The 17371-nt window shown below is 38.5% G+C and overlaps 1 protein-coding gene across 3 annotated transcripts in view; it reads right to left on the bottom strand.

Annotated features, from left to right (window-relative positions):
- The window catches only part of GADL1 (glutamate decarboxylase like 1), an 85700-nt gene extending 68346 nt beyond the window's left edge, over positions 1 to 17354 (bottom strand). Inside the window, exons 1-6 of one of the 3 annotated variants that reach the window (XM_008631966.2) lie at positions 17259 to 17354; positions 6171 to 6340; positions 5233 to 5359; positions 3459 to 3549; positions 2758 to 2864; positions 1243 to 1358 (exon numbers count right to left, since the gene is read on the bottom strand). In XM_008631966.2, coding sequence (XP_008630188.1) covers positions 1243 to 1358; positions 2758 to 2864; positions 3459 to 3549; positions 5233 to 5359; positions 6171 to 6320 — 591 coding nt within the window. In that variant the 5' untranslated portion in view covers positions 6321 to 6340; positions 17259 to 17354. Of the gene's footprint in view, positions 1 to 1242; positions 1359 to 2757; positions 2865 to 3458; positions 3550 to 5232; positions 5360 to 6170; positions 6341 to 9232; positions 9392 to 17258 lie in introns of those variants that run through there. The other 2 variants (XM_017732080.1, XM_017732079.1) reach the window with 2 other exon arrangements.
- Between the last annotated feature and the right edge of the window lie 17 nt (positions 17355 to 17371).

The following is a 17371-nucleotide window of genomic DNA, read 5'->3' as shown; positions in this document are numbered from 1 at the left end:
CAGTTAAAATTTCTTTCAACGTGAAATTAAATGTTTGTTTATTTCAGAGTAAGAAATGAGTTGTAGTTAAACCATGCAATGAAATAAAATGTTACTTCATGATAAAAGTTTCATGGGCTTCACTTCAAAAGCACTCATGGAACTTGCTTCAAACTCATTTGTTCCTCCTTAACTATTTTGAAGATGTAACATGATGGATTAAATATGAACTGGCATGTCATTTCATACACACACTTTCCAGGAAAAAAAAGAAAACAAACAAGATAGTATATTTTGGTTGGGAGAAAAAACAAACAAGCCACCTTTATTTAGGACATGTGGGCTCCGTTTCAAAAGACATGTGTTATCCTGGAAAACTTATACAATTCCTTCATCCTTCAGGCTTCTTCAAAATCAACCTCTCATCTATTTACACTGCAAACTGTTTGGAGCATAAAAGTCCAAGCTAAAATTATTCTAGTAACTCTGTATTTTCTAATACAATGAGGTTCTGTACAGACTTCCACTGGGGCCTTTATACAGTAGAGTCAGAATTAATAAGAACTCTTCACTAATCAAATTATAAACACTTAAAATTGAAGGGACAGGGAAGAGAAAAAAGCTTCCAGAAACTACCTTCAGAATAAATGTATGAACGTGACTCAATTTCCCACGGGCATTTTGGACTGATATTATTCAAAAACTTTAAAAACTAGCTACATATTTTCAATTATTTAAATTAAAAATGTCTAAAGGTCCAGCATTTTTTTCTGAGAGGCATATGGTGGGTTTGACTCTGTACCACAACCAATCTGTATTCAGACATAGGGCAGAGCGGGAGCTGCAGAAAGCCATCTCACAGGTCCACAAGTACTCAGTTTAGTACAAATTAAACATGCAGAAAAAAACCTTTGACATCCAAAACCTACCTACAGTTCCCGCTAGACTTTATATTGTGGGAAATCAGATGCTGCAGACCTCCACAATAAAGCAAATGCATTCTGCTTCAGGTTTGCCCCATGTACAACCTATCTTACATCAGCAGTTTTCAAAGCAGGAACATCTGTGTTTGTTTTCTGAAAGCAAGAAAGCAAGCTTCTGCAGGGAAATTTACCATCAGACTTCTCCACTTAGCTCCAATATTCCACATCATACACTGATGTCAGAATTAGTGTACCAGTGCCCCATCAGATATGAAAATGATATAATTCTGCAGCTATTGAAAAACAGAGATCAAAAAGCTTTTCTTTGTTTTCGTTTTACCTCTTCTGAAGCAAACAGAACTAGTCTTGGCAGACTTGAAAGCCCTTTCTCCTTTATCTCAGGACAAAATTTGTATCTTGCTAAATTCATAGCATACATATTAGAAACAGAGCCACCTGCAAAAAGAGACATACAAATATTGTATTAGCCACAGTATGAGTACCTTCCCTGCATCTGACTGCTTGACCTATTAAGAGAAAAATAAACTCCACAGATATCCTAGCGATGCATTCATCACAGTTTATTTCCTCCCCTGAAGGCTACATACATAAAATGAACCTTGGGCTCTGCAGCAGGCATGGAAACAGAGCCTCTTTGGATGTGCTTTGGGGATATTTCCTGAGGAATAAGAGCTGTGCCCAAGCACAAGTTCTTCCCAACAGAGAACACCCTGCCACAGCACCTTCCCCTCTACACTGAAGCAGTGCGAGCTCAGCTGCCCACACCAACCTCAGAGCCTTGGAGATCTCTTGGGTAACCAGGCCTCGGAGGACCATGGGAGAAAAAGGTCTTTGGAAAAAAAAAAAAACCAAACAAAACCAAACACAGTGAGTGGGAACTGAAAGATCTGCAAGGTAAGATCTGGACAAGCTTTATTCACTCGGGACAGGTTTTATTCACCTAGAAAGGCAAAATCAAAGGAGTAAGAAAAACCCTTACATAAAAGTAGAACCAAGAAAAGGACAATTAATTTATCTGCTCTCAGTAGATCACTAAGTTCTAAGCCAGAAATTCTGCTGTAAAAGTAAGGCTTCTACCAAAAATACTCATCAAATTTTATGTGAAAAAAAAAATCCATACCATTTTTATATTAAAAAATATGGAATTTTAGCTTATTTATTTTTCTACCACTCATGTGTAGGCTAGAATTACTGACTTTGTTTCAGTTTTGGAGGGGGAGTTTAAACTCATGTACTCATTAAATTTCTCTTCTCACCCCCAAAATAGATATAAAATCTTCACATCTAGCCTAATTATTTGTTATCTGAATAATCTGGAATATCACCATTATGCTTGATTATTCCAATGCTGTGGGCTGGAACACTGCCTTACAGAACATTTGAAAAACATGGTTTATCAAGCAGCTTAAGAAATATCTGTTTGGCCTAATCATAACATTTAATAAAATTATGAAAATTCAAAGGAGTTAAGGTCATGTAAACTCTTGCTGCCACAGTTCATAGGCAGAATACACCTATCTATAACCTCAGGCACCATGGGTTGATGTCTATCACATAAATCAGCTCCCTGCCTGTCAGCTGACTCATTCCAGTGAGGCTGTTGGTGTTGTTAATAAGATCAGGAAGGGCATCAGCTAAAAACAACTAATTTCCATGTAATTATATTTCATGTAGAACTTTTTTCATTCATTCACTGGTCAGAATCACCTAATTATTGCTAGAAACACATATGATAAGCCTAGATTAAATAAATAAATAAACTCCAATGTTCATAGAGTTAATGGTATTAGGCATTAGTTTATAATGACCTATCTTGAGGTCTGACTGTTCTTACCTGGATTAAATATACCATCTCCTTCTTCCCAGCCTATGAATTCAATCATTTTCTTGATGACTGCTTCTTCCACCAACAGAAACACAGGGGACACTTCATATGTGTATCTAAAGAGAAATAATAGCATAATTGGTATTAAAACTACAGAACTCATGGCACAGAGTATTGCTAAAACTAGATAAAGGCTTCCTGCACCTTTCCTTAATCAGCAGCTGATCACCACCAGCAGCTGGACTCTAAACTAAAAACATCATGGATCTGATCCAGTAGAGCAATTGTTTAGTTCCCCTCAGCATCTTATTGACACTTCTACTCTCAAAGTAATACACCAGAGTTTGCTCTTAATGTAGGTCACGCTTAAATTTCAGCTTTACATCTGCAAGTAAACAGTAGACACGTAACCATCTGCATTCAACTCTGTGCAGAATGCCTCAAAGGAATGAACAACTAAGTTAAGACTAATTCATTTTTATGTACAAAATAAAAGTCTAGGTTTAATAGCATTGAAAAAAAAAATCTCTCCTCTTAAACCCCATCTTCAGCCAATCTGAACCAGCCTGTTTTTTCTCCCAAGGTCTTGCACAATTCTTACTTCTTCTGTAACACTGAGAACAGAAATCAGAAGCAAGAAAGCAAAAAAAAAGCTGTTATTCCAAAAAGCATGCTAATTCATCATCAAGAGGACAAAGAACCACACTTACACACTGGGGTTCAGCGCTTCCGTAATGAAACGGGCCACTAATGAGTAATAATCTATTCCAGCATACAGCTGATTGAAAAATCTTGGATGATCTGAAAATACAGATGAAAAGCAAGTGACAGGATACACCAGAAAAGAGAATACATTACAGTCCCTCTTAGCTGAATGCTGATCATTGCAAACCACAATTCACTCCATTCTCTCAGTATTCTCTGGATTTACTGTCCTTTCCTTAAGTTAGACATTCCTTTGAAAGTAAATTTAATAAGCACTTTCAAACATCAAAATGTGGCTTGGGAAATGCAAGTGGTGCACAGGATGAATATGAGCTGTTCACAAGTTTTATAAATCAAAAATTAAAAGGGATTGACAACTGAGTATACATAGTGACTTTAAACAGTGGGTTTGAGAGGCCACAGACGATGCTCAGCCAAATTTTGGTAAGCAGTAGAATACAGGAACCTGCTGATCCCAGGCAGCTGTGCCTTTTCTCCCACCAAACTCTCAATACAGAGAAAGAGGCAGTCTAACAGCTTGGAAAATTTTGCTGCACAATTAAAATGAATGAGAAGCTAATAGAATTTGTTTACCTGCCTTGAAACACTGAGATATAACTAATTTTGACAAAATTCTATCCTATTGCTGCCTATAAAAACAACACAGTTCAACAGAGGGATCACCACCTAAATTTTAATCCATAGCACAGCATTTTTACTTGCAAAACCAGGTGAACAGTATGGCTCCATTTATATTATATCTGGGACTTCAATAAATGTCTATATTTAAATAAAAGACTATTTGCACAGCATATTTTTATATACGACATCCTTTCTAAGGTGACATAGTATAACAAATTATAATCCAAAGGCAATTTGCAAAAGTAAGATAAACAGAACACCTTCCAGTAACTCAGTAATTATATCTGCATATTATTAATACACTCCCCCTGCAGATGAATATCACTACAATTCTATGGTTTTCAAAGGCATGAGTCCCCTCTCAAAATTATTTCACAGTTTTTCTCCACAGCAACAGTGATTTTAGCAGGCAATACAGCCTGGAAATGCTCGACTAACTGTATCAAATGTCTTTCTTACTTACCAAAGTACAGCCTAAGCCATACAACATTTGAAATCCTGAGCTACTGATTCACAGTGCTATTTCCTGAACAGATGTTGTTCATCCCTTTTCACCAAGATTGAATTACCCTGCACACGCTGCAGAAAGGTTAGCTGTAGAGAACTAATCCCGCAGAGCTGTGGTGTACTGTCTCTGAAACACTGCAGGCTCTCTTCTCATGGTTTCTGGAACAGGAACCACTGCCTATCAGCAAATTAACACCCTAAGAGACTATTGCTCAAATAGAAAAATAATAAATGGAGAGTACTCATCACTAAGAACATATGAGGGCAATGATGGTGGCTCCAAATCTCATCACTCAGACACCAGGAAATCACACATTAAGGTCCTTCTCCTGCCTATTTTGCTAGATTTTTATATCATTTGTCTAAATGACTTTCTCAAGACTTCAAAGTGACAGAACGTACTGTTAATGCTAATGGCATTACATTTGTTACTTTTTGATTAGTTTGCCATTATTACATATTTTAGTCAAACCTATAGTGACCAAAATTCCATCAAACAACTGTTTGCATACTTGTATAGGCAGGAGGGAAACAAACATTCACACTCCCAGTTCCCTGAAAGGTGACAGAGCTTTGTAAACATTTCTAAGTTAACATGCAGAACAACTGTGCTTAAAATCCCATTCCTACTGGTTTTGACGCTGTATTTTATAACATCACGGCAGAGCTGCAGGATCTTCTGGTGGCATTCTCCGGTGTCCCTCATTTCCAGGTCAAGAATCTGCTTAAGCATTTCGGGGGCTTGCCATTCACAGACCTAGTGATGGGGAGTAGGGCAGACACCATCAGTGAACAGCTTAGCCAGGAGCAAGAGGTTATAGAGGTACAAGGTAATCACCCCGTTCAGCACTGCTTTCACAAAACTTCCCATGGCAGGACAGCATGCCGCCAGAAAATATATCCCGTAAACTGGCCTCATGGGATGTTGGTTTTATCGGATCTTGGGCAATGCTCAACCATAAACATTAGAGTGGGAAATGCTGAAAGGCAGAAAAGAAAGAGGCCTGCAGCTCAAATTCTGTCCTTAGCTAAGGATTTGTAATCACCGCATTTCCAGATACCGTTCTGCCAAGGGGTGGGAGCAAGCAGTGCACGCCTAAAGGCAAGCATGATTTATTTTCAGGACCTCTTCCCATACAGCCTCTTAAGCAGGTTCTGCAGGACCCACAGCAATCTTTATAATGTTGTCCTTTCACAGTGGTACCGTGCAAGGTACTTTCTTCCTTCTCCAACACCAGTGCCCCTGAGGAGCAAATAACCCAACCCCACCCCACCCCAAGCATGAAAAACACTACAGCCATTTGTGATCTCAATGGAAATGACCTTTTTATTCCGAGATAAAAAAAAACACCATCATTTTCTGGCAGATATGTATGCTAATTATGTTATTGGAAGGTTTTATAATATATTCTTCATTAATTTGTAAGGCTGTCTTTTTATTTGGAGCCAGGCACAGACTAGAAGCAATTTTCAGGCTACTTAGAGTGCAATAAAATACAGCTTTTAAAAAATTGATTGATTGTTCATTATCTTCACTACAAATTCTCAACAACACTCTACGGTTTTACCTTTTCTGTTACATCATCTGCTTTCTGGACAACGTCTTCCATTATAATCTTACAGGCCTCTTCCACAAACTTCTCTCCTGCTTTTGAGTCCATTATTGGACCATTCAAAATGACCCCATCCACCAAAACAGCATTCCTCTTCTGGAGCATCTCCTGCTTGCAAACACCAACTGTAAGAAAAATAATTCATCATTAAAGCAAGGATAACTAAATAATAAACTAAAAAAATATTCTTTCACTGCTGAAGATTCAGTCAACTTAAGAAATCTCACATGGACTTTTTACATGTACAAAAATCTTTGATTTTGGTGGAAGAATCTTTACAGACCAAAAAACATGGCATTACTTCAAACATAGACTGTTATTCTGCAGGCAATAATAGCCTACTTGTATCTACTGCTTTCTCTAGCATACAAAAGCATGCAAGGGACCTTCCAAACACAGAGGAAAATACAGTTCTGGCTTAGAACATGTTACAGCTGGATAAATAGAAATGCAGCGGAAGATAATGGGCATTTTTATTAGCTGAAAATGTTTCCCTCCACAAGCCATCCCTCTGCTCCCTCTATTTCATGAAATAATTTTCAGCTGTATTTCCCGTATCTTTCTGCTGCTCCTTCCCACCAGCCAGTCCTCTTGCTCTGAGTCTTCTGCATTCTTTGCAGAGTGCTTCACTGACCCACACTCCATGAATATAAAACCTTTCGATGTCACATACCTGTACTTCTTTCTGCCCTTACACTATGAAGTGGCCTCAGTCACTAATTACAATAATCTGCTGGGCAGATTATCTTGTTTATTCCCTTCTCCAGTGACAATCTCTTTCCCCTCCCCCACCTCTACCCAGGAGACGTACTCTCCTGATGCGTTCCATGAACACATTTTCACTTCCTCCTTTACATTTCCCCTGAGAGCACACCCAAGATGCTTATAAGACACTGGCCAACAGTGACAACTATGCATCTCTTTCATGTATTTATATATGGCAAGATCAGGACTCCAGTTTTCATCAACATGAGGATGAAGATGAAATTGAGACATTTGGAGATATCAAGGGAATAGATATTTGAAACAGTATCACGGTGAAAGGAGAAGCAGTAACTACTGTAGCCAAATTATCTGGGTTACAGGAAGTATCTGTTCACTGATCTTGCTTTAGAATAGCTGAGATCCATAAAGCCAGGCAGCACTGCCACCATGGGTCGTCTTCACTTCCAGTGAGGATGGTGCAAGGCTGGAGTGTGTGGAAAAAGTTCTATGCCCAAAACAACTTCAGCTTACTGCTTTACGTTTTGCTCCACTTACAAAGTAGAGAAGACAGGTGCCTCTTTCACAGGTCTAAACAAACAACTGAATTTCCAGAGGACTGCCAGTCACTGTAGTTTGAAACATTCATCATGCTTATCATAATTACAGCTCCTCATGCACAGGAGGACATAGAACAACAACAATGCTCTTTAGAAATGTGCATCACTTCAAGGTCCATTGATTGAAAGAAACCCTGCTAATCCCAAGAGCTTTTATTTTCTGGTGACTCAGAGAAGGTATTCAGTTCACTTTGATTTATCAGGAGAGATATGACAAACAAGATAAAATTCTAACATGAGATGGGACCTCACACTTCCCATAATGCTGCCAACAAAAATGACATACCCCACCCCCCTCTTCCATGCATTTCTGAAATTACTCCTCTTTTTAATCCAAATGGGCAGTATATTAAATTTTCCTGAACAGAGTAGGCTTCAGCACATTGTTACAGGAAAGGCATAAATGTTCTTATGGGACAGATGGAAAACAAGCAGGCAAACAGTATTAAATCTTCAACAGGCAAAGAGGGAAAATCACAGGCATCAAAAATATCAATTCTCATCATGCTTTCCAGCACACCACAGCAGAGGCACTGTAAAGAAACTGCAGCTTTGAAAAAGTCTTAGATGTTTATCTCTGGAAACACAAGCTAGTAGATCAGCTTTACAAGACTTAAAACCCCTGGGTATTACCAGGAAATGGAAGGCATCAGGGCTTTGGGCAGAGAAAACAGAGACTAATTTTGTGTTGAGACTTCGTTATTTGATGCATAAATAGCTGCCTTAAGTACTGTTCAGAGTTTAACATAAACAGAAGAAAAGAATTTCAACCTTAGCATCACCTGGAGAGTCTATGATCTCCACGTATATCAAAGGTGTTTTGTTTCTATGAAAAAGAGAACAAGATCTAAAAAAAAAAAAACTATGTGGGAGATTAATACTATTGCAGAGCACAGTTATTGATACTTCCTTTGGTTACAAGCAGAATAGATGGTAGAGCAAGAGAACTCACTCATTCTTTAACACTTTGTTGTTGTTGTTTGTTTGGGGTATTGTTGTTATTGTTTGGTTGATTGGTTTGGGGTTTTTTGTTCTTCAACTCTCAGGTGTCTGCTAGAAGCAGAGTTGTGAAAAGGGCTTCTATTGGTAACTCCCTTAGCCCTATTCCTGTCACTTTTGAACAGAGATAGGATTCTAGTATTTCCATGACTTTACAATGATCGTTTTACAGGAATTCTGCAAAAGCAGAACTTTACATTACTTTTTCTACCAGGTCTTTAGGGAACTGAGTCATAGGTCTAACAACTTTCTATTTGAAGCAGATCTGTTCACCTCTACACACAGTTTTACAGTCTCCCTAGGATGCTTTGTGGATCCTGAGGAAGAAGATATGCTCTGGAAAATGGGTGATTTTCTACCCCTAGTCCCCACATCTGTTTTGGAACCTGGGCACAGTCTATGAAAGAAAGGCAAAGCAGAGAGATTGGAAGGAAGAGATGGAAGACAGCCTTCATTTAAACATCATTTTACCTCTGTAAAGCTCCAGCAAAGAGTTCATAACTTTGCCCATATTTCATGGAATAATATTCCTTGCAATTACTTACCATTTCCTCAATATTTTTTTGGTTATCACTTATAATTTCAATCTGAATTTGTTGCAATTCTGCCTTGGAATATACCATAAGCTCATTACTTGAAATTAGCAGAAACAATTCTTTCAACAATCAGACACTAACTCAAACCCCAAGCACACACATTTTTCTGAGGTAGTCTTCAGGTTTTGGAAACCACTACTGGATACATACACTCTTCTCATCCCTCATGATCTTTCTGCAATTGATGATACTTAATCTTCTACTCATAACTGTCTGAATCCTGGAGTTCTTATGAGATGACCACACTCTTCTTTATCAAAAAATTAGTGTGCTTCCTCTTGGTTGCAGTAAAACCCTGAAGAAGAAGACTAAGTAGGTGATAAACCTCTGAAATTCCACAACATTTTCTCTTTTATCACATTTTTTAAAAGAGACCAGTGACCAATTCATTACGCTTTAGATAGACGAACCTCCAGAAATATTCCAGGTTCACTTTCTATGTCACAGTTAAATAGATGCCTTTAATACATTCTCAGAGCTCAGCGTCCAAGCTAAGAAACACACAGTATGCTGATGATACATTGTCTCTTAAGAAAAAAATAAAATCACTCATCAAATGCTCACGACACTATTTTCCATTAAAAAAATTTGTGCCTTTTACATATCTGTCTCAAATGCACCTGATTGCACTGATGGAACATCATTTTCTTTGAAGTGGGAAAGCCCACTTCATAGAAACAGCATCTTGCCACACGTACCTCTTTTGTTTTCAAATATGATAGGGAAATCATCTAGAGATGTGGCTATAATAAATATGTTCTTTCCTATTTGAGAATACAGAAACACATTCTGAAGCAGACTCAGAAAACAGACTTCCAGAAAATACATCAAATACAACTTCAGCCAAATGGCTCCAGGCTTCAAAAAGAACTAAAAATTTAGCAAATGGAAGAGCTTTAACACAGAGATTAAGAATTACTGTTTAAGACATCTTTCAGCAAAAGAGAAGATTCAATCCTGCTCCAGTCGAAGGCAATTGGGCATTCAGCCACTGGCTTCAGCAGCAGCAAAGTCAAGCTCATAATTCTAATATTTCATCCTGGAAGAAATATTCTATTACAGAAGCCTAAGGGTTTCCAACCAGCATTTCATTTTTATGATCAATATTATTTTCCCAGCAGCAAACATAAATTAATTGGAGTTGGAATAATGTACAGAAAAAAATAAACATTTTTTCAGATGTTTCTATATCTTTATATAAGTAGTACCATATATTTTAAAAGCTTCATCTGTGTTTCCGTATTTGACTGCTAAATCCTTGCACTACAAAAAGCAACTGAAGCATTGTACTTGGCCCATTCTAACAATATTTGGGAGAGTAGCGTGAAATGACCAGAAAGATTTACTGCTCACAAGGCAAATGAGGAAACAGAAGGGGTTTGTTGTGAAAGAGTAGCTTGTGCTTGAATTCCAGAGCCAAATCCTGTTCAGTTTATACTGCATTAGCACCACTGACTATTCAAGGGAATGCAAAAAGCTGGCTTTGACCAAAGGCCTATTTCTGCTTTGTAACAAATGCAGTAGTAATTGCCAGCATTAATCAGAAAAAAAAATTAAATTTCTCATTCTATATGATCTAGTCATTGGTCTTCTTTCAGTGTGTCCAGCAAAAGAAAACAAGTGCCTTCAGCATTAAGACTCCACACCAACCTGTTTAACAAATTACTGTGGTGCCATATCATGTATCAAAGCATTAAAACACATACTTGTCCCACACTATGCAGCTGTTTGAGTCCCTTGGTATAAATAATCTTTAAAGACACTTATTTTTTCTTTAATCACTGCTTTCTGTTCTTATGAATAAAGTAAAGCCACTCCGGTCTTAAGGCAAAAATACATTGTTTCTTCCTAAACTGATTTCCCAGGCCTGTTGCCAAGGAAATGTAGTTTTCTTAAAATCCAGTATATGAAATGACTTGTTGTCCTGGAAAAGCTATCCATATGAAAGAAAAATAAGTAGGCATGAGTATGGTAGGGCTTACACAATTCCCCCTATATTACATATTCTTGTTTTGCTGGTTTATGGAGCAGGCCTGTGGATAGAGAACAAGTTGGGTGCTTCCCCTCAGATGGTCTGCAACAGCCACCCCCACATGGGAATCCTCTGACTGTGAAAAGGCAAATGTGACCTTTATAGAGCAGGACCTAACCAAAACAAAAGTGCTTGTGTCTGGGCTCCAAAACCCCTGAATAGACTCATTGAGCACACTGCTAGCACTGAACGGCAACACCACAACAAATGGGTCCTATTCTCCATCCCACACCTGAATTTGCCTTTCCTAAAGGAAGGGTTGGGAGAATGAAATGAGGAGAGGAGACCCAGCAATGAATATCTGACAGGGAATGTGAGGTCCACACTAGGACAGAGGTCCTGCTTTCAGAGGTATTTCCAGAGTTCTGAGGGGGCACCCTTTTGAGTTGAATGCTCACATGCCATATTGTGCTGCCCTAGGCAGGATTTGCTTAAAAAAAAAAAAAAAAAATCAGGCAAATAGTTAAAAAAATATTCAGACATCTTTATGCAGCCAAATCTCAGGAATTGAACTTAATTTTTCGTAACAACTCTGCAATGCCCTAACCAAGTAACTGCAGGAATGATTCATGCTGTAACATTTCCAATTAGGAAGAAAGGCTGTGGAGAATCAGAATTTACCTTGATGCAAAACTGAGAAACAGCAAATGCCAACTATGAAATGGAAATCCCAACTCCCTGACCCCAATGAGATCCTTTCGGCTCACAACATTATAACTCTTAACACCTGCTAAGAGTGTAGGAACTATCTGAGAAACAAAACTCCTTTTATTTTAATCAAAAGTTGTGTATTGATGATGAACATCTAATGAATGTTCCTTTTTCTGTGGGAAAGTGACTGAATCTGCAACATCCAAGTCAGTCAACGGTACTGTGCATGGGATAGCAAAGTTAACTTCAGGAGGCCGAGTTCAGACAGAAATGATGAATATAGGTGTGACCCACATAGAACATACAGAATCCCCAAGATTTTTCTAGTTCCCAATGGAAAGAAAAGGTGAAATGAAAACACAAATAGTCGGGGTTTTTTCCAAATGGAAGTTCTGCAACTTGTTTTAAAAGGGTTCCTGACAGCCTGCAATTTCATGCAAGAACTATATTTTTTATCATAATATAAAATCAATTTTTAGCTCCAGTCTTTCAAAAATCAACTAAGCAGGCAGTAATTTACTAAAACTGAGGTTTTTGGGATTCGATGCAAGTTAAAATGTAGAAATAGATGAAAAGTCTAAATTTCATTTTAGAAAGTTTTACCTCTACATTCAAGTTACTGTCAAAACAAGGCTTTTCCTCTCAGTTTTTCATATCATAAACACTTCCATATTTTCTGCTTCCTGTAAAGGATTTCCAATTGCTGTAACTCATGTCTACAACATAACTCTGAGATACACCCTTATTTACTAACATGAGGAAGCTGGTGCATAGCTAATCAGGATGTAACTTTCCAGCCCACTAGGTTCTCTGAACTAGTTCCTAATAGATATTCATAATTTATTAGCCTATCAGTTCAATGTAGAAGTGGTTTAAAGCAGCTCAATGCACTTTCAAAATGTAGCAAGTTGCCTTGCCCAGGCTATTATAATGCTGCTGGTAACATCAGCAGAGATTGGTCACCCAGAGGAGGGACCCAGCGGGGCTCTGGACACGCCACTTCAGGTTGTGCCTGCCTTGGGTTTACTACCTGATTTGGGAAACCACTCCTGAGCTGCAAGAGGCCAGGCTGCTGCATGGCACTGGCAGGTGCCAGCAGAAGACACTAGCAGTCCTTTACTAGATCATCAGTCTGGATGGTGCCTGGTGAGAGAACAGATCTGATCCTACTGTGCATGCGAGGGCTCAGCAATGAGACTGTGATCCCAGCAAAGCAGCTGAAAGACACCCAAAGAGAGCCCCCATACCACCTTGTAGTCTGATTGCACTCAGGTCTTCCATTTTCCCTCTACTGAAGGCAGGAAATTGATACCTAATTTTGTTTGGAGTTTGGTTGGTTGGTTTTTTTGACTTTGCCAAAACTGAAATCAGTCATTTGACCTCAGCATTAGCACTGCAACCAAATACCAGGTACATACAGCATTTGTCACTTGCTCTTTCCTCTTCAGGCTGGTGCCAGAGCTTTTTAACATGACATATTGGCCCCAAAGAGGGCTCAATAATCCCCGAACAATGGAGTAGGGTTGCTTGAGAAAAATTAGTTTAAGCAGCTTAATGAGACACTGCAAGCTGTCTTACAGTCTAACCAGCAGAGGGATGCCAAGCCACTTAAAGACAATCTTTCCTGTTGAAACCCTGACATTTGCCAATGGATAAGATCATATTTAAAAGGTTTTTCAGCATACATAAGATAAGATGTGACAAAGGGCAGAGATAGCCAAGCTTTAGAGCCACAAGCTCTTCCAAATTTTCTAGATTTAACCAACTACTTTGTAGAGTCATTGCTACTTTGCTGACAAAAGACCTTGGTCACTAAGAACCACCTTTCTCACCACATTCATGGCACTGAAAAGCTTCTGGTCCAGTGACTTTTACTTTAAAAGACAATTCTATTTGCTGACGCTTGACAGGCTTTTCATTAAAAAAAATAAAGATCGCATATATTCAAGAAATGGTAACAGAGATTGACATACATACATTTGAATCAGGTAAAAGACATCTTTTATTACCCTTGGACAAGGCCTGATGGTAATTATCAACAGAAACAACCGCTACTGACATGCCACAAAGCAACAACAATTTGCCTTTTCAATTAATTATTCCCTCATTGCACATGTATAAACCCCAGTAATGCTAAAATAAGATTAGATTACTTGTGTGCACAGATGGGAGAACAAAAAAAAGGGGGGGAGAAATGGCCCAAATTTAGCCATGTCCTGCTCAGTATCCTTGACTTCTCAATGCTTTACCAACAACTACCTCCTACAACCTCTGCAGTTTGTGACATGAGACAAACCAAAAGATGCCATAAGAAGTTCAACTTCTGATTTTTGCAAAGCTTGGAGAGGTAGTTTCCATAAACATATGGGGTGAGCATAAAAAACTATCCCAAATTGGATCACAGAGTGGAAGCAAGTCAGAAATACAAAGACATGTATGTCAATGTGTCCATTTTTTCTGTGTTGAATATGTAATAAATGCTTATGCAAATATAAATGATCTTTAAAGAAGCAGGCAGCTTAAAATAGTCAAGAGCAGGGAAATTAAGGCACACAAAATCTAAACTGTTTAATAGGCAATAATAGCTGAATCAGTATGCAACAAGATCTCCTAATGCATTAAAAAGTGACAATTCCTGGTTGTATAAGTGACAGTTTAAAAGATGCCTTAATCAAGAAAGAAAAATTATTTATTGAACTTTTCAAATGTCAAATTAAGCTTCTTCACTAAATGTTCATTAACTGCCAAGAAAATTCTTATTAATTTTAAAGCACCATGAATGCATTTAAACAGAATGGTTTTATTTGAGGCAAGCTTCATTTCTTGCAAAACGATGTCTCCCTTCCTCTGATGAAGTGATATTAGCAAAGATCCTAGTACCTCTTTTATCAGATCAGACTTTAAGACACAGGAGAGATAGTATCCCCCTGCTCCGACCAAAATACTAACCTGAGTGTCATATTACCAGCGCCCTAAAGTCACCCTAATTTCCAGGGCATTTAACCACGCTTCACATTACAGCTGTTTGAGATGGCAACATGGCAACACCTCACATGAAATGTTTGCCAACTCACCTCTCCAATCTGCTGGTGGCATAAAGCCATGTAACTCCCCATTCATACCATATACACATGGAGCCACCAGCAATTCAGAGGTTAAAAAGCAGCATACTGCACAAATTCTGGCTGCTCCCTTCCTCTTGTGATTGCCAGCTCTGACTCCGTTGTATTGATGAGCTAGCAACCTGCTTGAAACTCTGCTTAATACACTCAGACTTATGCCACACAAGGAAACAGCTTATCTATTTTTTTTCTCCAAATACAGAATTTGCCAGGCTTTTTCCATGCCAAATCAACCTTGGAAAACCACCCTGATGCCAAATGAATGAAATATATATGCAATGAAGATCCCTTTCTGCAGCTAGGAGTAGGAATTTATAACTTGGCCTCCTCTCATTAATGGGATTTTGCTGTCTTTTGTGTGAATAGAAGCATAGCCAAAAAAAAAATACTGTTACTCATGCCTGCACAGTCATTAAGGCTTCCCTTGTGGACAGTGGTGATGTCTGAGAGAAATTAGGCTCAACTAGCAATCAGCAAGATGAAATTCAAGTGGTCACTTACAGATATATTGAGGGGGGTTAAAAAAGAAAAGGAAAAAAAAAAAACCAAAAAAAAAACTGAGGAAAATAACCCAGAGCGTCACCCCTCAGAGTGCTCCCACTGTGCTCACCACAGCAGCTACTGCAAGTGTTAACTCTCTGCACATCCAAGTCTCCACTCCAACTGTGCCCACTTTGCCAGCTGCTCCAGCTGTGCAAAGGAAACACAATGCTAGTGCTGCAACAGGCAGGTGCCTTCAGTCTCTCTCCCAGATGCTTTACAATAAAACTTTAAAAGCTAAGAGCACAAAAGATCAGTACTGAAAGGAGAACTGCACCCATCAGCCCAGAAGGTTTGGTTTTAACAATGGACTCACATTTGCTTATAAAAAAAAAAATAAAAAGAAGAGCTATTTCAGCAGGCAAAATTGTACAACCTCAAGAACCACAGAGCCAAATCTCTACAATAACTTGAGCTTATAGAGAAGGCTACAACACAGCCTAACTTCATTCAGCATCCCACTTAAGTGAAGCTCATTCACCAGACAGAACCTAGCAGAAAACACAGCAAATCACCAAAGTAAAAGGAGAGTGGTCTGTGAGAGTAAAGAACTCCTCATGAGAGGGAAAGTGCAGAGAAATAACAGATGCTACTCATGAATAACGTAGAGGGACTAGAAAACCCACAGCAACAAGGGTGGAGATCACATTACCATTAGACACATTCTGTTTTACATTGGTTTGGGGAGGAAATTAGGAAGAAAATTAGAGCTTCTGGTAATGTACAACAGGCAATATTAGAACAAGAACACTACAACCCACCTAAACCACCCAGATCTCAGTCTTGGTGACTGCTGGCAGCATATCTTTGGTGTTGTTTTGGCAGAGGATATAAATATAAGCTGCATCTGAGGCAAGTGACTTTTGGAGCTGCTGCCACTAATACAGTACTTCCCCTGCTACTCACGTAGTACAGCTGTCCTTACAGTACAGCCTTAAACTACTATGGGCACCAGAACATATTTACTACACACCAGAACTATCATATAAATTTACAATGCTCATTCAATTTACATCAAATAAAGCAAAAGGGATCCTCTGTTTGTAAAATATTAAGTTTCTGGAGTTTTCTTTCAAATATATGATTTTGTTCAGAGACTTTTTGAACAATATTGTGCTAATAATTTGGTTCACCCATGGATGTAAGAGGAGACTTCTCAACCTGGGAATAAAAGCTTTTTCACTGTTTAATCCATGTTTAGGGTAAAATATAAAAGACACTTATTTGGCCTCAAGTCTTTTTTGACAGTTTTTATAAGAGATTCGCAAGTTGAGATAAGTGAAGAAATTCTTATCAAGAATATTGATCTTGTGGGAGAGGGGGAGAGCCATCTGCAAACACTTTTACTATTTTCTGACTTAGCAATCAGCTTCCATTCACAAGACCAAGGACTTCCTTCTTTCTCAACCTTGCAAATTTAATCTCTGCATTTTCTAAGCTCCTCCAGCAGTGTCATTATTGTATTAGCCATAGTTCATCCACAGTCCCAACTTTCATAAGAATACAGTTATCTTTTCATTAATGCTGCAAGGTCTTCCTCTTCATGCGGGTAAAGAACTTGATAATGCATTTATAAAACAGGATTAACTTCTCCCTTACAGAAACCTTTTATTCCAAAGCAAATCACTATATTGCTATATATCACTATAATATTCTGATACCTGACAAAAAAAGAAAATTAAGAAATTTAATTTAAAGGTACCCCTCTTTAAAGATCACTTATTTCAACAAAAAAATACTGTTCTTCAACGTTTTGATGACAACTGTTGCAAACTCTGTACCTTATTAAACCATCCTGGCTACGCTACTGCTGCACCGTAGCAAAAGGAGGTTACAGGTAGATCCCCAGCAGGCAGCCGTACACCTGGGCTGCGAACCGACCCTGCCTCCTTCC

Source organism: Corvus brachyrhynchos, unplaced genomic scaffold (genome assembly GCF_000691975.1).
Source record: "Corvus brachyrhynchos isolate BGI_N302 unplaced genomic scaffold, ASM69197v1 scaffold53, whole genome shotgun sequence".
NCBI classification, from domain to species: domain Eukaryota; kingdom Metazoa; phylum Chordata; class Aves; order Passeriformes; family Corvidae; genus Corvus; species Corvus brachyrhynchos.
The sequence above is the reverse complement of the archived record's forward strand: the minus strand, read 5'-3'. Positions and strand labels throughout refer to the sequence as shown.